At 28.4% G+C, this 27,175-nt stretch overlaps 1 protein-coding gene and 1 pseudogene across 1 annotated transcript; one reads left to right on the top strand and one right to left on the bottom strand.

Annotated features, from left to right (window-relative positions):
* The first annotated feature begins 12,670 nt into the window (after positions 1-12,670).
* On the top strand, positions 12,671-16,341 carry LOC124830038 (indole-3-acetic acid-amido synthetase GH3.6-like). Its single transcript, XM_047303644.2, has 3 exons — positions 12,671-13,232; positions 14,587-15,506; positions 15,612-16,341. Exons 1-3 carry the CDS (start codon positions 12,715-12,717, stop codon positions 16,193-16,195), a joined length of 2,022 nt encoding a protein of 673 aa, XP_047159600.2. The 5' UTR covers positions 12,671-12,714; the 3' UTR covers positions 16,196-16,341.
* Positions 16,342-21,048: 4,707 nt separating this feature from the next.
* On the bottom strand, positions 21,049-22,182 carry LOC148192946 (elongation factor 1-gamma-like; annotated as a pseudogene).
* Between the last annotated feature and the right edge of the window lie 4,993 nt (positions 22,183-27,175).

Here is a 27,175-nt window from a genome sequence, read left to right as displayed (position 1 = left end):
TTTTACAGAAATTAAAAAGTCATACAAAAACTATTCAAAATTGCATGTGAAAATTTTTGTTTAAAATATTGCATGTGAAAAATATATTTTTTTATGAAGTTATTATTTATGAAATTATTTTTTTATGATGTAGAAAAATTAACATTGCATGTGAAATTTTTTTATTATTATTATTATTATTATTATTATTATTATTATTATTATTATTATTATTATTATTATTATTATTATTATTATTATTATTATTATTATTATTATTATTATTATTATTATTATTATTATTATTATTATTATTATTATTATTATTATTATTATTATTATTATTATTATTATTATTATTATTATTATTATTATTATTATTATTATTATTATTATTATTATTATTATTATTATTATTATTATTATTATTATTATTATTATTATTATTATTATTATTATTATTATTATTATTATTATTATTATTATTATTATTATTATTATTATTATTATTATTATTATTATTATTATTATTATTATTATTATTATTATTATTATTATTATTATTATTATTATTATTATTATTATTATTATTATTATTATTATTATTATTATTATTATTATTATTATTATTATTATTATTATTATTATTATTATTATTATTATTATTATTATTATTATTATTATTATTATTATTATTATTATTATTATTATTATTATTATTATTATTATTATTATTATTATTATTATTATTATTATTATTATTATTATTATTATTATTATTATTATTATTATTATTATTATTATTATTATTATTATTATTATTATTATTATTATTATTATTATTATTATTATTATTATTATTATTATTATTATTATTATTATTATTATTATTATTATTATTATTATTATTATTATTATTATTATTATTATTATTATTATTATTATTATTATTATTATTATTATTATTATTATTATTATTATTATTATTATTATTATTATTATTATTATTATTATTATTATTATTATTATTATTATTATTATTATTATTATTATTATTATTATTATTATTATTATTATTATTATTATTATTATTATTATTATTATTATTATTATTATTATTATTATTATTATTATTATTATTATTATTATTATTATTATTATTATTATTATTATTATTATTATTATTATTATTATTATTATTATTATTATTATTATTATTATTATTATTATTATTATTATTATTATTATTATTATTATTATTATTATTATTATTATTATTATTATTATTATTATTATTATTATTATTATTATTATTATTATTATTATTATTATTATTATTATTATTATTATTATTATTATTATTATTATTATTATTATTATTATTATTATTATTATTATTATTATTATTATTATTATTATTATTATTATTATTATTATTATTATTATTATTATTATTATTATTATTATTATTATTATTATTATTATTATTATTATTATTATTATTATTATTATTATTATTATTATTATTATTATTATTATTATTATTATTATTATTATTATTATTATTATTATTATTATTATTATTATTATTATTATTATTATTATTATTATTATTATTATTATTATTATTATTATTATTATTATTATTATTATTATTATTATTATTATTATTATTATTATTATTATTATTATTATTATTATTATTATTATTATTATTATTATTATTATTATTATTATTATTATTATTATTATTATTATTATTATTATTATTATTATTATTATTATTATTATTATTATTATTATTATTATTATTATTATTATTATTATTATTATTATTATTATTATTATTATTATTATTATTATTATTATTATTATTATTATTATTATTATTATTATTATTATTATTATTATTATTATTATTATTATTATTATTATTATTATTATTATTATTATTATTATTATTATTATTATTATTATTATTATTATTATTATTATTATTATTATTATTATTATTATTATTATTATTATTATTATTATTATTATTATTATTATTATTATTATTATTATTATTATTATTATTATTATTATTATTATTATTATTATTATTATTATTATTATTATTATTATTATTATTATTATTATTATTATTATTATTATTATTATTATTATTATTATTATTATTATTATTATTATTATTATTATTATTATTATTATTATTATTATTATTATTATTATTATTATTATTATTATTATTATTATTATTATTATTATTATTATTATTATTATTATTATTATTATTATTATTATTATTATTATTATTATTATTATTATTATTATTATTATTATTATTATTATTATTATTATTATTATTATTATTATTATTATTATTATTATTATTATTATTATTATTATTATTATTATTATTATTATTATTATTATTATTATTATTATTATTATTATTATTATTATTATTATTATTATTATTATTATTATTATTATTATTATTATTATTATCAAACACATATCGAAATTTGATATTCTTTTTATCGTATTTTGATATCTGATAAAGGAAGAATCAGATATCAAGATTCGATATTCTCTATTCTCTTTTGGATTTTCATATCCAATGTATAGATCTTTATATCAATTTTAATTTTCAATTTCTTTTATTAAATTTAATAAATTCGTATAAAAATTAAATAAAAATCATAAACTAATATAATAATTACAAAACTAATATAATGAAACATTTTAAAAAACATTTAAAATATAAATAGGATATAGACATTCGAAAATCACAACATTGGATGTCGACATCCAATGACTTGATTTTTGAATTTCTATATCCAATTCATATTTTTGAAACATTACTCATCCTTGTATATGTACATCTGATGTAGTAGATATAAATCTAAAAGTATAAAATCATGTAGTTGGATGAAAACTAGTTGGATGAAAACTTTCAAGAGGAGAATACTAAAGGAAATGAGGTGCAAACACTCAACAAAGGTGAAATGGGGTGGAGGTCTTCAAAATCATATATTCTAACATTTTAAAGGTTTCATGCACACAAAAATTTGTCACCAAATATTTTTAATGTATAACTGTATAGTAGGATATCTGAGGTAGTTGACTGGTAACCCAGACGACCACTGAGGATAAATAAAGCGCACAGTAGCGAGCCGTCTTACGATCATTCCTGAACGATCATCCATCCACTGGGTAGAACTATCGCTTAGGAACACCACATGCTTGCCATGACCCCTCTTGGCATCAGTCGTTAAGCGATCAACTTTTAGCGATCGTATTATACGTCGATTACACTAAACGGTTGGCGATTGGCCCGCGAAGTCACCCTCTTGACATCAATCATTAAATGATCATCTTTTAACGATCGTATTATATGTCGATTGCACTAAACGGTTGGCGATTAGCCCACGAAGTCACGTCAATCCAGTCAAATGTCAGAGGAAAGACGTTCGGTCAATTTTAGTCAAGATGGAAATATTAATCTTGATAAATTAAAGAACAAGCGGTTAGAAATATCTGAGTGTCACAAATCATGGGATCAACTGACCCAGTATCAAGCACGACCTAACGGTTGTGTTTTCCAAATGGTCAAGTTCTCCAACCAACCGGATTTTTAGGTAAATGGTTTATTTTATCATTAGGTTAAATATGAAAAGCAAGGAGGAAAAAAGGTACGTTTTTTTGAATTAGAGGAAGAGAAAATTATCATTTTCTTCTATTATTGAACTAAAAGAGTTCTACAATTCCCCTTTTCTGACTTGAGCGTCGGAGTGCCTTCGCAGGTACCCACTCCATTCTCCGCGGTGTATTCTGAATAGACGTGAAGATAACAACATTCTAGGAGGAAAGGACGTGACTCATCAGGTACATATCTCGGCCTCAACTTTTATACCGAAACAATAACCATATTTATTAATTAGAGAGTATTTATGAAAATTTAAAATGCAGGATGAGAGGATGAGAGGGTTAGAGGGTTAGAGGTACAGGATGAAACACACCCTAATTGGATCGTAACTCTGCATGTACCAAGCCCACTTGATTATTTAATTTTATTTTAAATTTATTATATAATTATATATAAATTAATTTGATTTAATAAAATAATAATAATTAATTTAATTTATATATTATTGTTTAATTAATTATTATAATATAAATATTATAAATGAAACCGATATGCCACATTCGTAGTTATTTTAGTTTATTAATTTATATATTTTAAATTAATATATAAATATTATTTAATTAAATTAATAATAATTATTTAATTAAATAAAATAAAATTAATTTTTGTAATATATTATAAAAAAATAAAAAATTAAAGTAATTTATAAATTAATTAAATATAATATTTAAAAAATTAAAAAGAAATACTTAAGTGAATGTGGACACAAATATGACACCTCCGTTAAATATAATTAATTAAAAAATTTCATATAAAGTACGAATGTTGACATCCGTTTTATATAAAGGGTAAAGTAGATATGAGATGCTACATGCTAACAGTTAATAATGGTGAAGGGAGCAATTTTCTTCTTCGATCAACTTATCCTTGGTCCAATAAGTTGAAATGATGGCTCGGTTATGTTTGCACAATTACTTCATGCACCCTATTATTTTCTTCCTACATCCTATCACTCTGGAATTTCTTTTCCGAACATAATAAACAATTCTGAATTTTTCTTTAGAAATCAGTTCCCCCTTCTTTTATAGAAAACATTTTAGGAAGTTTTTTATGGTGTGAGTAGTGAAATTTGACAAGTGCAGGAAGTTTTTTTAAAACAATTTTTATAGGAATAAGATAGTGTTAACAAAAGTTACCTTCTGTATTTTTAAAGAAAAAAAGAAAATAAAGAATAATAAGAGATAGTATCATATGATAAAAAAAATAGTTAAATTATGTAATTTGTCTTTATTGTGGTAAGAAAATTTTAAATCGGTTTCGTTTTTTAATATGTATTAATTTGATTTTTATTTAAAAAAATTTGATGCAATCAATTCTTTTTCGTTGGTGTGTATTAACAATGTTAAAATGGTCCACATGTGAATTCATAGTTTCTTTTTAATATTTTATTTATTTCTTATGTTTTTGAATCTTTTTAAAACGTAAAATATAAATATAAATAAAATTTAATTTTATTAAAAGTATTTAATACTAATATTAATTTTAATAAAAATATTTGAATAAAGTTAAATTTGATTTTAATTTAAAAAAAACAAAATTTTATTTTAAAAAAATTGAATCTGAATTAAAATAAAACAAAAATACAGAAAACAAATTAAAACTAAAAAAATAACACCTAGTATAATAGTGACATTATCACTGTCATATTATATTGTCACAGTGAGCATAATGTTAGCTTAATACGTGATAAATTTTTATTTTTTTAAAAAATAAAAATTAAAAAAATTACAAACTCACATAATGACATATTTGAACGTTTAATAAAAAATATTACATCAAATTTCTTAAAATAAAGATTAAATTAAAACATGTAAAAAAAGAAAAATGGATTTAAGATTTCCATAGTAATCATTAAAGATCATAGTAATCATACTTCACACTGTTTTTTGTTAAACTACTTCATTGTGTAACCTTCCATTTCCAAGATTTGCATCTCACTTCTTTGTCTTTTTTTCCTCAGCAAAACTATGTGAAGAAAGTGATAAGCATTAAAGATCTGCAACTCCACCAGAAATATTTAGTACTGTTTGTAGTGGAAAACTGTCATTCTTTGTTCACCTTATACATCAAAGTATCGCCATAAAAGTTCATTTCATAGCTTGGAAAATTTTCAATACGAAACTTGCTTTAGGTTTATTCTCTTAATTGCTAAAGCTCAAAGTCATACTTTCCTTTTTCTTCATCCTTCCACCTTTTCCTTCATCCTTCCACCTTTTCCTTCTTCAATATTTTATTAAGATTAAGAAGCAACAACACATTCATGCCGACAGTCATCATCACTGGTAATTCAAAGATTTATATACTTTCAATCTCTCATGTGCAAATGAGATTATATATATTGCTCAATATTTTTCTGGATCAAAATCCCTTTTTATTTCTATTTTGTTTCAATCATTCAATATATTTTTTAATTAAATTTTATTTTAAATTAAATCTATTCTATTTAATTCTTTTAATTATATTTGTATAAATAATGTTAACATATTATTTTTTATTTTTTTTTATTTTTTTGATATTTTTAAATATTTTTTAAAGTCTTTTTCACCTGCTAGATTTGTATTGTGTTATGTGTTAACCTTAGTGACATTTATCAACATCAACACTTTTCATATATTAAAAAATTTATTTTTCATTTTTAAAATTATTTCATATATTAAAATTTGAAAATTATAATGAACACTTTATATTTAATTTTTAATATTTTATAAAATTTAAAAGATTAAAATATGAACATTTTAAATTTAAACTACAAAATGAAATTTATTTTAATATTTAAGTAAATTCTAGAAATTATTTTAAACAAATAAATATATCAGTTATAATTAAATTTAATTATTAATTTATTCTCATTTTGAATCGAAACAACATTATAAATACATTGAATTGAATAGAAAACATTAATAGAATAAAAAACATTAACAAATGACACTGAAATTAATACATAACATTAACATCAATGAATAATATTAACATTATCACCTAATGCGTCACAAATCTTATACATGAAAAATAATTAAAATATATATATATATATATATATATATATATATATATATATATATATTATATGTATGATCAAAGACAGCATTACGTTATTTATATATATATTTAATGTAAAAAAATTAAATTGAATTGATTTAACATAAAATGTAATTAAATAGAAAAGTTAAAAAGATTTAATTAAATAATTGAAACAAAATATAAGATTTTAACCTTTTTGTTTTTTCCGTCCTTTTAGCGCCTAGCCATAATAAGCGGAAGTAATTTTGATTAGAGTTAACGAGCTGTAGTTGAGGCATTTCAGTTTCTATGGAATCAGTGACAGATACTGATATACGTATTGCACCTATGCATAGCTTTATATGTACTGTTAACCAATGTTGTGGTATAATAATCAATTCAACATATTCATCTCACTGGTCGTTTCTTAACCATATATTCCAATCACGGGAGAACGTTGTACTTTGTCGTAGCCATATAGCTTCAAAGGACAATTTTAGAATAAATATTCATTATTATCACAACGATTTTTATGCTAATGCTAAGAAGAGGTGAGAAATGAATGTCAGACAATGATGTGATAGATGTGTAATGGAAAGAGAAAATTGTGGTTAGTAAATATTCAGATAATCATAAACCCTTTTTCTGTCGTATACTTTTTTAGCTTAATTTCATTGCAAATTAATAAATTTTATGTTTTCTGTCGTATACCTAATAATTTTATCAGTTTTAATAAATTTTAACAACACTCTTCTCTTCTGATTATTATTTCTCTTTTGATACATTTACGAGAGAGTATAAGTCTATATTCGATGTTCTTGAATCTCTGAAACTGAGATTACACAGACGCACCTGAAGTGAATGGTGATCTTCATTTTTCATGCATAGAAAGGAGTGCATTTGTGGATTATTTGATCATGCAGAGAAATAGTGTTTCTTTAGCTATACCTATATATAGCTAGGTAACCAGGGAAACTTTATTACCACAAAGTACAAAAAAAAAGAGAGAAATTATACAGCAGAACATTAGCGATTACTGAACTATGATATGTATCCAAATTTAATGAATCACTTTTGCCTCTTATGTTCTACACCATCATAATGATTCTGTTGATTAGGCAAATGTCATACTTCAACAACAATTATTATAACTATTACTAAGTATTATAAATTTAAAAACTACGTACATATTAGTACTAAATTATTTAATACTTTAATAATTCTTACATGAAAAGATGACATTGCTAAATCCCTCCATACATTATTAATTCTTATAATATCTTGGTTAGCCCTTCATTAGGTACAGCTGATTCTACCTGTAACATTGTCGAACATTGTCTCTTAGATATCATCTCATGTGACTGTGACACTTTTGAAAACCCCTTCGGCACTAATACGATTTCACCGACTGAAGCAGCTGAACCTTAACACGTTTAAAATCTGTGGTATTATATGTTTATTATTTTCCCTTTAACATTTAGGTCATTTCATGTGATACCATCCACACTATTCAGTGAGATTTAAAACGTTGTGTATCCAAAAATGGGAAATTTTCTTTTTTTTATTAGACTAGCCTTGTCAAGCGGCAAGTGCCCCTTATGGAAAATGATGTCTGTGTGTTACTGTTTAACCAATATACAGTGAAAAGTATTATAATGATCATTGAAATTTACACTTATTCAGAAAGAAAATGCTGCTATTCTTCTGACATATTGCAGCAAAAGAACCAAGGAAGAAACACACTTCTTAATTTTTTAATACCACACTCTTTATTCAGAAAGGTGTTTAAATTTTAAACTAGCCTTGGAAAAATTTGACTTAATTAACTATAATTATGCATATTTTAAATGAGAACATTGAACAAAAGTAGCCCCTTGCCCACTCAATTTGCACACAGCATGTGCTCCTTGCCCATTCCCATGACTATTTTTGCTTCTGAACATAATTCAGGGGATGAATATAAATTTATGCATTAAACTTTGAAAATATTATTCATCATATACAAGATTTTCCTTCAGTGAGTTTCTAAAATGTATTTTTTATCACATGCACATTCATTAACATTAAATTTATGTTTTGCAACTGAATTATTTTTATACGAATACTTACAATTTCATTAAAATATAACTTTTTAGTAATTTTCTATAAGCAAGAAGAAATATATAAATTTCATTCGTGTGTCCAAATGTTATATGAAAGTTCGTTAACATGTGAATTAGATGAGTAAATATTTATTGGAAATGTTTACATCAGTCCCTTTCAATTAATTATAAGCTATTTTTATTCCAAGTTATTGATGTATGATTCAGTCCTCTTCAATTTTTCAGTTTTTTTTTATCTCTTCTCTAAAAAATAATTCTTACGGTTATCCAATTCACATATTTTTGAACTTTTATTTTTCTTCATGTATATAGATATTTTTGTTTTCTTCAAGATAAGCTTCTACACTTTCACCTTCTAATTCTTTATTTGACACCTATAAATTTGCTTGAGCTTTTATTTTACATTTTCTATATTTTCAATTACTGTGCTAACTCGAAGATATAAAGAAAGAAGTTTATAAAACAAAATTCTTGTTACGCATAAGAGTAAAACTAAGTTTTTGTTTCAATTTTCCTTCCCCCATAAATTATTTCTTTCTCCTTCTTTCATTGGTATTATTTTTTGTAGTAACTTAATCTTTTTATATATGTGTGCATATCAAACGAAGATACTTTTTTTACAGGAGGAAAAGAAATTAAAATTATTGATTGAAATTTGTCATGAATAATAAAAGCAAATCACGTAACCTGCTTTTGATTTCGCTCTCAAATTGCCTTAATTGGGCGGACAAATCGACAAAAAGTGTGTTAAGAAATACAACTCATCTTATTCAGAGGTGGATTGCCAGCTTGATTTGTCAAAAATTGCCAGGAAAATTAAGAAAAAACAACAACAAAAACAACTTAGTTTCAAAAGAACATCACTTGTTTGACAATGTTGTGAAATTGTGAAGTTTGAGGTGGGTTAGGTGGGTGAAGTTGTTGTTTTCCACCTTGAATTCAAGGTAGTAGAAGTTGATAAGTTAAGTGGAGTGAGATGACAAGTTATTATTATTTGAACTCTGTTTATCCTTATAAATGAGATCTTGGGGAATAAGCACTGTTGAAGTGATGAAAAAATAAAAGTGGAAAGTGTTGGTGCTTAAGCAAGTACTAATGTGAAAGATGAGTGTTGGAAAAGTGGGAAAAGGGTTTAACAGGTAAGAAACACGTGGAGTTTGAAAGTGACCATAACACGCGCGAAGGAGACAGCAAGAGCTATGTCCGCGTGGGACCACTCAAGTCAACACCTCCTTGTTACGGTGTTCCCCCCCTTCCCGGCGGCTAAGCTTGGTGCTAACTCCTCTATTCTATTCCCAACACTCTTCTACTTTTTCACAAAATTCACCAAACTTTTCTGCATAATCTTATTTTCAGGAACTCTTTTTGTTTTCAAATAATATTTATTCATGAATCTTTCCAGGTAAGAAAAGTTGGAATGAGAGATAGCTGGACCACATAGATATAGCTGTCTCCTTCTCCTCCTTCCTTCATGGGTAATTATTATCAGTGACTTGTAAATACTTGGTGAAGAAGAACTAGGTCGACCGATGTTTCTTCCTCCACAGTCCACTACTGGAGTCAACACCTTCTTCATCTCATAAGTTTTAAAAGCGTGCAAGCAATACAAAATCTCCACTCTCTCGATAATTACATGCAACTATTACGTACTTACTTCAACTATATATCTCAATAATTTGTTTTTCTGCAGGTTTAGTGTAATAACTCAAAAAATTTCAGTAAAAAATAAGCATCATCATAGTTATGTATAATTTGAATTATATGAAAAGCAAAAGCTGGGGACAGAGACTTTGAAGTAAACCCTAGTTGAGTGGAGGACACGTGGATAATGAATCCGTGATGGCTGCTGGAATATAATTGAGCAATTAGGGTACAACTTTGAAGTGGCAAAATGGGGGCCAACCCTTTTATCTGTCTTGGATAATGATCATCTTGATTGGAAAATAAAACTAAAAGTTTCAATCTTTTCATTTTTGGGCATGCAGGTGTCGGATGAATTGGATGGTTAGGGAGTTAGAGTGAAACTAACGCAACAGAGAAAACCATTTAATGGCGCAACTGATAAGTCTTTGAGGAAAAAGCAGAAGCATGCATGGCACTTCTGTGCTGTATTTCACTGAAAGTTCTATGTAGCAATTGCACAAGTCTTTTTCCCCGTATATTTTGTCAAAGATAACACGTCTCCGATACTTCCTACTCATCATCATCGCTTTCCATCGTATGGTTTTGGTACAAAAAGTAATCTTATAAAATACAAGTTATAGGATTAGGAAGTTTATACAGTGCAGGAGTGAACCATGAAAGCCGCAAAATAAAAGAATATAATAAGGGAAGTTGGAGATTGAGTGATACTTTAACGTGAAATTTACATTAAAATATACACAGTGGGGGCGTAGGCGTAGAAGTAGAAGGAAGTTACGGAAGACGGTGGCGGTTTAGCGAACAAGCGGCGGAATACATGCAGGCGTGTATCCAGTACGCCTGTATGAATTAGAAGAGGAATAATAATAATAATAATAATAATATATATATCTAAAGAGAAAATGAAATTAATAAATCTATAAGACATAATATAATAAAATAAAATAAAAATAAGTATATATAAAATTAAAATATATATATATATATATATATATACATTTTAATTTTATATATACTTATTTTTATTTTATTTTATTATATTATGTCTTATAGATTTATTAATTTCATTTTCTCTTTATATATATATATATATATATATATATATTAAGTATTTGGTCAATTTTTTTAGTATATGAATCATTTTTTCTAATCTAATCAGTGTATTCAAAGTATTGATGCTTTTGAAATTTCAGATTCCACTTCTTCGTAGTTTTATTAAAAAAAAATTTAGTGAAGGGAAAAAAAGCATTGGGTAAGAATAAAAATGAATCTAGTAAACCTTTTGGTTAATAGTTTTTTTTTATCTTATGTTTCTTGAATTATTGTTATTACTGAGAATTTAATGATTCACGTCGTCTGTAAAAAACATTATACGAGTAAATGATTGATGACTAAAACACTTTTAATGCTAGAGAAAAAAATTATAATATACATTTAGATAAAAGATTGTGATAAATTTAAGTATGAAATTAAATGTTTTACATTAAGAAAAAGAAAAAGAAAATATTATATAAAAAATTCACCAACTTATTATCTCAAAATTTTAAGTTGAAGACGATGATTTCGCAATTATTAAATTAAATATAAGCTGGTCTTAGTGTATCGCTTAAATAATCATATGGGAATTTCAAATATAGTGAAAAAGCCCCTGCCAAAACTGAAAGATTAAATTTTGTGAGATTATTTATAATTTTAAAGACTCAATTCACATTATAACTTATATTTTTAATTCCCTTTCTTTTTACTTATCTATTTATTTCTTTTTATCTCTCTTTATCTTGTTACATTATTTCTTACCATTATTTCTTGTTCCACCTCTTTCTCCTTCTTTCCTATACCCTAACTCAAAACATAGAGTTAGCCTTTCCCCCTACCTATCTACCTAGCTAAGAAATTCATTGGTATCCCTCAAGTGTTAGGAATACAGTGGCAATTGATGTGACGTGCTGATATATAAAGGCCTAGGGAAGAGTAATAGTTAGTCTAGCCCCACATGAAGGTCGATTAGTTATATATATATCACGTCCACAAATAATGTACTCGACAACATAGTTTAACTTTTGATAAATCATACGTAAATATGGTTACTTTACTTTCATTACTACTTAACAAAACATTAATCTTAACCCAACACTTGCACACGAACCTTCCTAGGTATGTCATTTTCAACTCCACTGTTTCAACAAAAAAATAAATTCATCGGTCTCTCAACTACACTCAAGTGGTTTTCAAGTTCTAACCACATTCCTCTGCTTTCTATAAATATGTCATTTCACTATGTCTTGTTTTCCAACCCACTCATCCCAGTTAAGTCCAAATTCCAAAGTCAGATCTCCACTACGTTGTTGCTTCAATTCCAGTTCCATTTCTCATTCCCATCAACACCTTTTTTTGTTGTTCCACCCTCACAATCTTACCACATATATCTTATTTTCTATAGCCATGCCTGAGGCTCCTAGCCACTACCTGTGCAACAAGCCAAATGGCAAAGTTGATGTTGCTAGCGATAGTAGCATCACCAAGAGCAGTAACAATAAAGCACTGAAATACATTGAGGATGTTACTAGCAACGCTGATGAAATTCAGAAGAGGGTCCTTGCTGAGATCCTTTCCTCCAGCGCACATGCTGAGTACCTTCAACGCCATGGCTTAGATGGGCGCACTGACAGAGACAGTTTCAAGAACATCATGCCTGTTGTCACATACGAGGATTTAAAGCCAGATATTGATCGTATAGCTGATGGTGATACCTCCTCAATTTTATGTTCCAAACCTATTTCTGAGTTCCTCACTAGGTCAGTTTTCTGACTATGTTTTGCTTTTATCCATATCCTCAATTTCCTGCACTCTTTTATTGTTGTTCTTCATATATAATGTGTCTTTTTTTTTTTTGTACTGAAACATACTCGCTGGTACAAGTTATTAGTACTATACACTTAATTTTTCTTTCCTTTTTCTTCCTACTTTTTTTTCATTATTTGCCTCTAGATTTTTATCACATACATCAGTTTTTCTCATCTGTAATAGGGTGGTATGCGTTCTCTACTTTAATGATATCACTTTTCGTTTTAAGAAAAATGTCTTTTTCACACTATAAGAATAGATTTTGGGAGTGAGATTGGCAGGAGAAAAGAGGGGATAATAGATATTAATAATGATGTAAAATGATTATATGGGAGAGAAATATCAAATAAGTGACATTAAATTAAAGATAAAAAATAAAGTGTTGTAGTTACGATGCAGCACACTCCTTTTTTTTAGAATAGACGTTCTTTATTTTTACATCATTTCCTTTTTCTTCAGTTATAGAGAATCTCATGTGCTAAAACGTAGTAGCTTGAAAGTGTGAGACAATAAAAGAACAAAAGAATCTGGAGTGTAAAAGGAACGTGCAAAAAGTTGATGTGAAATAAGTTGTCTTTGGAACATGTATATTGAGAAATTAAGAATAACCCAGGCATGATATAAGGGTAGGGCCATATTTATTTCACTTTCTAAATTTTTTTCTTTTTTACATAAACTTTATTTCTTTTTTATTTTTAGATATAAATATCTTTTTCATTTCTAATTTATTATTACAAAAAATAAAGTTGTTTTTAAATTGAATTATAAAATATGTGGTTTTTCTATCATAAGGAACAAATAACATATATAAAGATTGTATTATAGTTTAATGTAAAATTTAGTTTGTATTCTACATATAATATTTCGTATATAATTTATTTTACCTTATTTTCATAAATAAATAAAAATATAATTAAATTTAAAAATGAAAAATTATTATTTTCTTATTTCTTTCACCTTTCACCTCAATTAAGAATCATGTATGCACACACACAGTAAGATCTTACAAATTAATTTTACGTTGTCTTTTTTACTTGTGACGTAATTCATTATTTATTACATCCATAGGTTACAATTGTTTTTTCTCAGTATTTATTCTAAAAATAATAATTTTTATACATAATCAATTTATAAATTTTTAGAGTAATATAATAATAGTAATATGTTGAGAAATTTTAACAATATCTTGGTAAATTCTCCCTACTATTTTAACCCTATGCCATGAGCAACACATTCAGAAGAAGAAAAAGTGATATAAGATTAATGAAAGTGAAATAAGATTATTATTGTGTTGATTAAATTCAGCTCTGGAACATCGGGTGGGGAGAGAAAGCTGATGCCAACGATAGAAGATGAACTTGAGAGAAGATCATTACTGTACAGCCTCTTGATGCCAGTGATGGATCAGTTTGTTCCAGGTTTAGAGAAAGGCAAGGGTATGTACTTTCTGTTCGTAAAATCAGAAGCCAAAACCCCAGGGGGGCTCCTAGCTCGTCCAGTTTTAACCAGTTACTACAAGAGTTCACATTTCAATAACTCTAAACAAAGATATGATCCCTACACAAACTACACCAGCCCCATTGAGTCCATTCTCTGCCTCGACTCTTACCAAAGCATGTATTCTCAGATGCTTTGTGGACTTTCACAAAACGAACAAGTTCTTCGTGTTGGGGCAGTTTTCGCCTCAGGCTTCATCCGTGCCATCAAGTTCCTAGAAAAGCATTGGGTGAGTTTGTGCCGTGACATAAGAAATGGCACCCTAGACCCTGAAATCAGTGACTCATCTTTGAGAGACGCCATCATGAGGATACTCAAACCAAACCCCAAGCTTGCGGATTTCATAGAAGCTGAGTGCATGAAGGAGTCGTGGAAGGGGATCATCACTAGGGTGTGGCCAAACACTAAGTATGTTGATGTTATTGTTACAGGAACCATGTCTCAGTATATTCCAATATTGGATTACTACAGCAATGGTCTCCCTCTTGTCTGCACCATGTATGCTTCGTCTGAGTGTTACTTCGGCCTCAATTTGAACCCTTTGTGTGAACCCAGTGAGGTGTCTTACACCCTCATTCCCACCATGGCCTACTTTGAGTTCTTGCCACTTGAAAAAACCAAGGGACATGCCAATATTTCTATTTCTCACCCAGACCAGGAACTTTTGGTTGATCTTGTGGATGTTGAGTTGGGTCAAGAATATGAGCTTGTGGTCACCACTTATGCGGGTAAAGTTCCATTCATCTTTTAATTTTTCAGAAAACATTGTTATTAAGAAAAGAATAAACTTTGTCTTTATCTTCTAATAATCATGCAATGATGCACGATCACAGGGCTTTACAGGTACAGGGTTGGTGACATACTCCGTGTAGCGGGATTCAAGAACAAGGCACCTCAATTCAACTTCGTGTGCCGAAAGAATGTGGTTTTGAGCATTGATTCTGACAAGACCGATGAAGTTGAGCTGCAAAATGCTGTGAAGAATGGAGCAAACCGTCTTGCAGAGTTCGGTGCATCACTGACAGAATACACAAGCTGTGTTGACACGTCCACGATCCCAGGTCACTATGTTCTGTACTGGGAGATTAGCACTAATGACGAGACCCCAATTCCAGGTTCTGTTTTTGAGGAGTGTTGCTTTGAAGTTGAAGGGTGTCTGAACAGTGTTTATAGACAAGGAAGGGTATCAGAATCCATTGGAGCATTGGAAATCAAGATTGTGGAGAATGGAACCTTTGACAAGCTTATGGACTTTGCTCTGAGCCAGGGTGCGTCCATAAATCAGTATAAGACACCTCGTTGTGTGAAATATGCTCCCATCGTTGAACTTCTGGATTCTAAGACAGTTTCCAGTTACTTCAGTACAAAATATCCACACTGGGTCCCTGGTCACAAGAAATGGCGCATGTTCCCTTGACTTCAAATAAAGTAATTTATATAGGCCAAGGACAATTTGCTTTTATCTTTCATTTCTTGTATTAACTCGTAGAAATTCCATGTTCTTCCATTAATGTTGTATCTCTTTCAAGTTTCTTTCTATCTAATCTAGTTTATGATCTTTCATTCAAGGACTCTCCTTCCGTTTCGTATCAACTTGACAAAAATTACTTTGTGTATATATTAATCAAGTCTATAAAGTCACCTGTCATGTCAAATAATAAATATTATCACTGCTAATAAAGTCCATATAATTATTATTTTAAATAATAAACACGTATTTAATTATTTTAATCATTAATAAAATTAAATAATAAGATTATATATAACTTTTTTAAAATAAAAAAATATAACATTACTGAAGTAATATTTATTGTACTAAATGTCATAAAAGGGATTTGATTACCAATTTATAAATGAAACTTTATATTAATTAAGAGATATAAACTTTATTTGATCATCTTTATATTTAAAAATTACTATCATATCTTTCAGTTGAGCTTACTCCAAAGTATTAGTATCATTATGCTGAAATAGCAATATGAAAGCAAGTCTCACATTAATGAGGAATATATGATTATTTTAAATGGTGCTTTATTCTAGAAAATTTCAAATGTTCATAACAATATAACAACTCTACTAGTCCGTCCATGCCATCGTTCTTCTTACGAGCAATGTACAAGAAGTTCTGATTTAAATTATGTTTGGACAATTTTTTTATAAATTCTTTTAGAAAAATATAAGTTAATTATTTTATAAATTAATTTGATATAACCTTATAACAAAGTTTATTTATAAAAAAATATTTTATGAGTTGATTTATATAAAATAATTTAATATTTTAATTTTATTTTTAATTTGGTTATAAATTAATTTGAATAACCTTATAACAATGTTAAATCATTTGTTTCTAGAAATTTAACTAAGAAGCTTGTCCAATAAGAATGAAGACGATTAAGAAGAAAAGTAAAATTTGTGGTCTGACTAATAGATTTCAAGTTATGCAAATCACAATCATCCAATAAATAAATCAATCCATATGAATTTGATCCGCCAAAAAATAATTTATATTATATGTAACTATATCTTTATCAATTTCACAAGACAATTGATATCATTTAACAATTTACGTTCATATAGGAATAATGGATAACAAGTAAGGTGAATTTTTCTTCATTGTAATGGAACTTTGGTGAATTCAATTACATTTTCCAAATTTATTTACATAAAGAAATAGTTTTTTCATATAAAGAAATAATTTCTTCACTTAATTAATTTTTATCTGTAATTAATTTATTTTATTCAATCTAGTCCTTTTATTAATAAAATGACTATCAACTCTATCAATTTGTAGAATGTAAAACTATAACATTTGTAAGGTTAAATTAATTTTTTCAATCTTTAAAAGTATAATATAATGTGATATAATTTTATTATATACGAATAGACTGATTTTAAATTTAACTTAATTTTACAAAACTAATTTATAAAATAAGATTTACCCTGAATATTTTTATTAATATTGAAATTAAGTCGAATAAAATAAAAAATAATGAAAGTTATTAAAAAGAGATATTAGAATTATAGTGAAAGAAATGTTAGTTTCTGTGTTGGAGTTCTCCATCCATGAACAGATGTTTAAAAGAGTTTAAAACTATTACTGATCCCTTCACATGATCATTCTCGGTGTCAAAGCTATTATATGTGGCTCTGGTCTTTTCATATTTTGTGTGCTTGTCTTTAAACAAAATGATGAGATGAAACTAGAAAGGCAGAAAAGAAGTGGAATTATAGTTGAATATTCACTTCCAAATATCAGGGAATTGATTAATGCAATGGCACAGTAACAGTAGATGTAGATGGATGAAGTAGGACAACAATTTGGTTTTGCCATGTAGGGTCAATTCTTTCTTCCATTGTCTGCACCTTTTTTCCCAATATCTGCCATCATGCATGCACCAAATAATTTTATTTCCATGCGTCTGCATCCAAACCATTATTTTCTAAAAGCAGTTCCTCATTATCTATCCTTTCAAAATTACTATGCATTTGCCTTATTGATAGATAAAAAGGCATCTCATATATATTTCACAATTGCAAAGACAAAAATAAAAAGGATTTGTTAGGGGTTTCTAGTATTCTTTTAGGAGAAAATAAGTATGTGTTATAATAATAAGATCTGATTACAATTAAGAGATTAATTGAAATGTGTTGAAGTAAATGAATGTCACAAGTATTTTCTATTATAGTAGAAATTCGTAGAAAAATCTCATTCACACTTGTGAGAGAGATGGTTAAGAATTCAATTACAAATTGAAAGTTTTATATTAAAAAAAACATAATATATAAAAAAGTTTAAAAAATATTAAATTTTAAAATTTTAAAGTTTCATATTAAAAATATTGTGAAAATTTCTTAAATGTAACTCGTATAAAAAAGAGTCAGATCTCCACGTTCTATTCCACTAAAAAATTCCAACATCAATATACCATCAATCTTACTTTTGAGACAAACTGGGCCCTAAATTTCAACATTAAGATTTAATTTCAACATTGAGATTTAACTTTAAATAATTTTAGGGATTAACCCATTTTCTATGCGTATAATTATATATATATATATATATATATATATATATATATATATATATATATATTTTTTTTTTTTTTTTGTTACGGGTGTAGGTTCAAGGATCTTTACAAACTCCTTCATACTTTACTCTAAGGTCGTTTAGATATTTTTGAATATTTTTGGTAAATATCTTGTTTGTACACTCGAACTCTCAAATGTCCAGGTGTACCTGTCAAAGACACTCTAATCTTCAAGTTAGCGATTAATTCATTTGAGATCAAAGTAAAATCTTAATTTTGCAATAAATTCAATCACTTACATTTTTACTTTGACATTTACTTATATGTTTCGATATAAGTTTGAGATTAGTGAAATCTTAATCACGACCCAATCTTGATCCATTACCTACTAAGTAACGTTTACAAATAATTTTGATTAGGAATTATGCTTAGGGATGACTATCGTCGGAGACCGTCCGTTCGATCTGTCATCTCTCATGACTGTGTGGTTAGTACGCAACTTATCTGGATGCCAGACATCGACCTAGTCACTTCTTGGTGGCCTCATCCAGTCGATCCCTATATATATATATATATATATATATATATATTCTAAATTCTGATTTATTATTGGAAAGGCAAAGTATACTTTGACAAACCTGCCACTATTGCTTGTACTTAGTGCTTGTAACGTACTATCACGGTCGAATGGCAAAGTTCAGTGCATATAAGAATATAGGTTTACTTAGGGTTTGTTTGCAATGGAGCTGTATCAGGAACTGGGATGAGTCTAGCTTTTGTATAATCATGGTGCTAAGATTAGATTTAACAATTTTTTTAAGATTAATATAACATCCTATAATCGATCATAAATGGCTTGTATATATTATTAGGAGTGTTGTTTTTTCCTCCTTTCATTATAATAATAATAATTACAATTATTATTAATAGTGATTAATTAGTGGAAATTAAAAAAGTTATTTTCACTCATTTAATCAACGAACCTCTTTCACTTATTTCTCAAGTCTTTTTCTTTCTCTATTTTCTTTTCTTTCTCTTTAAGGGGAAAAGGGAATAATTTGGTTTGACATCAATTATATATGGTTGCCAGCTAAGTTCTTCCGGCTTGACAGTGCATTTTAATTGGAAAAGCAAAGGGTTTAAGGAAAATTTCTTATATTGGAACACTGAAAATCTTAATAAATATATGGAAACAAGTTCTCAAATCAATTTGCAATCTAACTTACGATATAAAAAAAGTATAAACATTTTTATGTGAATAGTTAATATACTATTGTTAGAAAAAATAATCAAATATAAATAACATTAGTGTAGTCAGGAAAAACGACATCGGTTATTTTCACCCACAAGTAGTGGTTTTTGAACCGAGGCATATATAGGCGAGGAAAAAAGTTCACAACTTTATGCCTCGGTTGTGAACCGAGGGAAAACGGTGGAGGATTTTGTCTCGGTTCAAAAGAAACTGATGCAATAGAATTTTCATTTTTTATTTTTTTTTGCGGGATTTTATGCCTCATTCCCTCTGAATCGGGAACCGAGGCAGTATGTCTCTTTTTTAGTTTCATTGACGACATGATTTAAGGATTATTAGAATCAATCTCCAAAGTTGAAAAATCAATCCACTGATCGATGCGGGCCTACAACGTGAAACGGAAGAGCGTATAAAATAGGAAAAGGAAAAGGAGTGTGGAAAAAGAGGAGAAATCAAATAGATTGGAAGAAGGTGGGTAACAAGGGAGTTGAGGCTTAGACTCAAACACAAATCTTCCTTTTGAACCATCATCTCTATCTTTATAAATTTTAGCCGCTGAAGAAGTTGGGTAACGAGGGAGTGAGATTGAGGTGCAGTTGAGAGAAAGAGAGTAAGAAGGGGATGATGATGATGATGAAAAGCAGGGGAGTTGTGGAGGAGTGGAAAGTGGTCCGTGTGGGTTGAGATTATATAGGAAAGAGAGAGAATGGGTGGGAGTAGTGTGTAAGTTCAATGATGACTTTATGTCAGCAAGGCCAGTTATCTCAATCATGACATTTGCCCCCAAAATAATACCACCCACCTCTTTATCAATGGGACTAGACAGGTACAATGTGTTGTCACCATTGAGCCGAGCAACTACAGGAAAGAAAAGAGGCCGATTTGAATTGAATACATAGTCAGGGGAAACAAGTGAACCAAAATAGCTAAGAACTCACTATAACAGAAATAAGATAGAAGCCAACTCTTTCCAAAAGACGCAACAAAATCATAAGCTCTTAAAGACTATGGAATAATTTTCACTTGAAGCACTTAGCATCGAGAAGAGGCTCTCCCTCAAATGGTTCATAATCCTTAATCATCTAATTCACCTGCTCTTTCTGAGTTTCGTTAGAGATGTCAACCTTGGTCCACTCGTACAGCTCCATATCATAACACTCGTCAATCACAAATTGTGGAATCTCTTGCCCGCGGAAAAGCCACAACCCCTTCACCTTAAATGGTGCTTGCGATCCAATTACAAGCATATTTCCAAAAGCATACTTGCGAGCTAGATCCATCCGCTGAAGAAAACCACCTACCTTGTTTAATGTCACAAAGGAAACAATGTTCTCGTCGTTGTATTTGTAATCACAGAACCAGAGAGAATAACCCTCTGGATCATACATGTCCCAAAATCCTACGAGTTCACAAGGAGGATTTAACTTGATAAGATATCTACCATCTCATATCAGCTGACTTAGACACTATTCGCTAAATAATAGTAACAAATCATGATGAAGAAAGCAAAGAGCTTTCAAAAACACGTGACATACAACCTCCTAGCAACAACCAAATTAAAAAACAAAAATCCATCATAATACTTTTGATTGCAACCTCGCGGAAGTTGGTCTTGATGTTTGAGTAGAGTCTTTTCCACTCATCCAATATCATCTTGCTTGGAGGAAGAAGATCAAGGGGATTTTTGGGTTTGGGCTTGGGTGCCTCCTCTTCTGCCTCTTCTTTGGGCTTCCTTGGCTCTGGCTTAGCCACTTTCTTCAGCTCATCCTTAGGTTTGGGTTTCGATTCCTTAGGCTGGGCAGGCTTCTTCGCAGATTGAACAGGTGGAACAACGTCGATTTGCTTAACATAAGCAAGGGAGGGGAGCAGTGGTGGAGAACGCGACACAACGAAGGTAAGACTGCGACGGAGGTACAAACTACTATGAACGAACAAGGGAGGAACAAAGGAGGCGGTCACAAACGCGACAGAGACAGGACGAGCGCTGCCATGGAGGCGCGACGAGTAGCGAAGGGGGAGGTGCGACAAGCAGTGATAGCAATCGTGGAGATGCAGAGGAAGAAGAAAGCTAGACGCAGCGAAGCTTTTGGATGCAGCGACGATAACCGAAGAACGAAGAAACATAGTGCGCGTAGGGTTAATTGTGAAAATATAAAAGCAATATTGCTTTGGTTATATCTTAACCGAGGTAATCAAACCATACTGCCCCTGTTATTCACCTGACCCGATGCTTAAACAAGAACTATACGCCCTGGGTGCACACAAAACCGAAGCATAAAAGCTTCGTTCAAACTTGCAAAGGCCCTACTGCCTTAAGTCCAAGGACAACCGATGTCGTAGATGTTTTTCACATGATTTAGTGGGAAAATTCGATACCTTATACATCGGCTCTTATATTAATTGAGGTAATATACACTTTATGCCTCAGATCCTCTTGAATCGAGGCATATAAGGTCACTTAAATTGTAAAAATGCCACCACATTTTCATCTGCTTCAGTTTTCGTAAAACCGATGCCTATAGGGCACGTTAGAAAGCAATTTTTTTACTAGTGTAATATAAATAATAATAATAATTATTATAATAATAATAATAAATAATCATAATAATAAAATAAAAATAGTAATATAGAAATAAATATTAATAAAGAAACAATTTTTATAACAAAAATAAGAATTTAAGATAAAATGGTAAATGAAAAGAGTTTGGGTTGAGGAACAAAGAGTATTTTCCTTAGAGAGAAAGCATCCCATTGCATAATGCAAAATAAAATATTATGTGCTTCTATCCCAAGATACAACAATCAGCCATATCGTTCAAATGTAGTGAAAAAATATCTGAACTTTATTAACACTAATGTAGTACTATATATGACTGAGTACCTCTCGACCACACCAATATTAGACTCATCCTTGGACGAGTACAAGTTGGAGTACTAAATCGACATGTACTCTACCCATCCTTATTCGGCTAATAAAATATCACACAAGATATTTAATCACCATGGTTCATCATTAACTACAATGATTCAGAAGCCAATGAATATTTGGGCCAATAGGTTCAGACTTATCCAAGTGAAAGCCCATAATTAGTAAGTATAATGAACATATTACGCATTTATTATTTGTTGACTTGAGAGGCTACTTGAGCGTTGGAATGTTTTCTACAGACACAACCCCCTTTGTCTTAAGAAGAACGAGCACTCTGGAGAAGGACGAGTACTTTGAAGGTTGAAGGTTGAAAGTGTTTGGAGATTCTTTGGAAGTTTTTATAGGGTACATTTTTGTCTTTGTAAGAACAATTGGCATCCACCGTGAGGCTGACTGCTATTTTGCGAAGAAAGTGTTTATGGTGTCCACGAGAAGTAGGATGGCTAAAGAAATAGAAGCAGTCCTTCTCAGTTGACATATGATAAATAATCTTCAAGTGGTACGGGTTTGAGTACAAATTCTTTTCCAGAAGAAGGGTATGATAGAGGACTATCTCTTGAAACACATATGAGAAGAACTTGAGGAAGAACATTTGTAATTGAAAGGATCTATTTGCTAAAACTTGATTGTATTTTCTAATAAAGATTAATTGATACCTTATGGATACAACTTCAACCAATACACTTGTTGGTGTCGTTGCTCTATTTAGAGGGTATCGTAATTGTATACTTATTTCTTCTCCCGCACCATCGACATTGGCAAGAAAATCACAAACGAAATATAGATTAACATATATTACTACTTAAGCTTAAACTTTATAAGATCATGATATTGATATACAATCTTATACTCAACTTGACTTATTGTGTTATCAATAATTCTATTATGAGATTTTGTCTTAATTACTTTCAACCAATTTTGGTGTCCCTTCGGATATTTGGTGTAATAAACTTGCTTTACTTATATACAAATATAAATGAATCATATGTTTTATTATATATATTATTACTTTACTTGAATAATTTTATACTTATTTTCTACCTTAATTCCAAGAGTGTTATCAAACCATTCATACTGAAAGAGAACTAAATGATATTATAATTGGCAAGCCAATTGAATAATATTATATCTTACTTTAATCATTAATTTTTCAGACATAAATATCATAATTAAAGGAATTCATATAGATCATGATTAATGAAAGAGATAAAAAAAAAGAAAAACAAAAATCTAGTCATATAGAGTTTAATATAGCTATTCACAATAACTATTTTAATGCTCTGAAGTTTTTATCCTTTTGAAGAGAAATAGCTTAATGTAAAAATATATGGTTTGGGGATTCTTTGGCTGGGATTGGCAGTTTGGGGGTTCTACGCCTAGGTTCGCTGAGGTCGGTTTGGTGGTTCTGCGGTTGGGTTGGTTGACGCCGCTTTGGGGGTTTTGCGGCTGGGTTCGTTGACGTAGGTTTCGGGGTTCGTGGGAGATGTCCGGAACGCGGCGGCAACGTGAGTCTCACTGTCTAGTGAAGGTTGGTAGATCTGGAGCAAGTAGCATTGTGATGGTGGTGGAGGTAGCAAGACGCGCTACGGCTGTTTTCGTGGTGGCTCTGCCGGTTTGCGAAGGGGATAAGATCGCGATTAGGTGACTCTCGCGATTATCATGTTTCTCGGCTCTACCGCCGATGAGGCTTTAGATATGGACCAGCGCGTCCCTTTGTAATCACTCTTCTTCTCGAAGTCGTTCATGGAGGAGATCGGTGCTTTGCTATCATAGAAGGCCTTCCCTATATGTGAGGAGATCTCTTTATCTTGCCCTGGATGTCAAAGACCCTCACGTTGAAGTAAATTTAGGTTTTCAATTTTGCTTTTTATTCTTGCATCTTTTAGGTTAGTTTCTGCTTCTACTGGGATTATTGTTTTGTTAATCTTAGGTTCAATTGACATTGTCCTGGTAGAGGAAATTGACAGGTAGTGTAACTCTTTGAATTTAACCTATTATCTTATTTGCCTACAACTTATTCGATGAAATGTCTGAACTACTGTCACTATTTAAATAGTTTATTATCATGTTCATATATATGAATTTCGGTGAAAAAGGCTTTTCCAAAGGATTGGTTATCTTTCCTTTACTACTTCATTTGATACTTACAAATTATCTTAATAAATGTCTGAGAAGGTTGGTGATGGGTCATGGTCATGGTTTATGCGACTGCTTCTCAAACTGCGGTTCCTGTATCAACTCATTTTCCCTCTTCCATTATCTTTAACCATATCATATACTCTTAGTTTATTTGCTTCATAATTATCAAATTCATGTTGATCGAGCTATTAAAAAATTAACATGAAATTTAGTTAGCATTTGATATATGGCTTAGTTATGGAATTATACATTTCAACTAATATCAACATCACACGGTCTTTTTATGCTTTTAAATTAAATTGGAGTAAAGCTTTTTCATAGGTCAAGGTGCTAAGTTTGGATACATTGCCTTCAATTCTTACAACTTCTCCTTTACGTTAATGATTCTAACTTGCTTATGTTTTATGATGCAGGTGTTGTTGGGAATAATAATTATAAGTCCTCTTGATTAAGTTTATTTAATTTTTCTACTGTGACTGATTTGATTTTGAATGGTTCTGTGCCTGTGAGATTTATGTTACATGAAACAAGTTTTTGCTTTATGTGTGGTGGTCACCTAGCTTCTAGGGGAGAGGGGGATGAGAGCACACAAACTAATGTTTTTTTAAATATTTTCAAGGACATTAAATGTGTTGTAATTCATCCTTTTTATTCATAATACTTTTCATAATTCTGTTTTTCCTAACTGTTGTTTATGTTATATTCTTATTTAATTGGTTAATCTATGATTTGATAGGCATTAGGGGAGCTCAAATAGTCCATGCATCTGAACCAATCCATGGTTATTCAAGGTACGACATGGTAGAATACTGCACACAGAAGAATAAATTAGGATACATTGCTCTAGAAGATTCGTTGTCTACTTATTATGAAGCCCTCTGCACTGGTCTGGAAACGGTTGGCGGTTTCATTGGCCAAGAAGAAAACACAATCCCACATTGGTCATTATCCCTTTTGGTTGTCACTTTTTCTCTTCCATGAATCATGTCATTCCACAAATATGATTATTGAGTCGTTACTTTTGTACAGAGCCTGAGTTGGAGGTTGAGAGTAAAAGGGCCTCTTCAACTGTTAAACCCAACCGCCAATTTCAGGTTATATATATTTTTTTGTTTGTCTAAAAGTGTTGCACTTGCATGACTCTAATGAAGGTTTGGGGCACAGATAAAGAGAATAAAAAAGATGACATTGAATGATCTGAGAGGTGTGTTCCATTTAACGATTAAGGATGTTGCTGCAGAAATAGGCGTATCAATATCTGTGATAAAGGGAATTTTCCGCAGGGAAAGAATATCTTACTGGCCATAAAGGAAGGTACAATGCATGGAATGCAATTTTTGTTTGAGGAGAAATATGTCCAGGGACTGAGGAGGAAGTTGAATTGTGGGCTTGCTCTGTACATGCGATGGAGAATTATGATAATTTTTGTTTTAAAGAAATCGATGGAAATGTTTTGTAAATAAAAAAACTCGATCAATATGTTAAACATGCATGATTATTTAATTTAATAATGATGGCTACAACAATTAAGTGCTTGTGATTCAGGAGAGGTGTTGTGGCGCAGTTTTAGTGAGCCCCAAAATCATGTAAACTTTTTTGTTATTTTATATTGTTTGGCAATGATCTTAAGTACTATATATATAAATGTTCTTATATTTTATTTTTTTTACTAAGTTTCATCATTTATTTTATTTATTTTAATTAATTGTGATATATATATATATATATATATATATATATATTACATCTATAATTTTAATTGACATTTAATGTATATAATCATTAGGTAGATTAAGTAGAAAACGACAAAATTTCTTATGAAATTCTTGTATTGGATAATGAAGATAAACGTGCACTGGGGCCATTTGCTGCAATTTCTTTCGGTGGGATACGTGAATAGTATATGTTGGTGTTACCGAAGGCCTTTGTCCCTCGGTAATTACCGAAGGCTTTTGTCCCTCGGTAATTACCAAAGGCTTATGCCCCTCGGTAATTTCCAAGGGGTAAAAGCCCTCGGTAAATGTTAGCGACAAGAGATTTATCGACAGT

Source organism: Vigna umbellata, chromosome 9 (genome assembly GCF_029865625.1).
Source record: "Vigna umbellata cultivar VRB3 chromosome 9, Vumbellata_1.0, whole genome shotgun sequence".
Classification (NCBI taxonomy): Eukaryota; Viridiplantae; Streptophyta; class Magnoliopsida; order Fabales; family Fabaceae; genus Vigna; species Vigna umbellata.
Note: the sequence above shows the minus strand (reverse complement) of the source record. Positions and strands in the feature narration are given on the sequence as shown.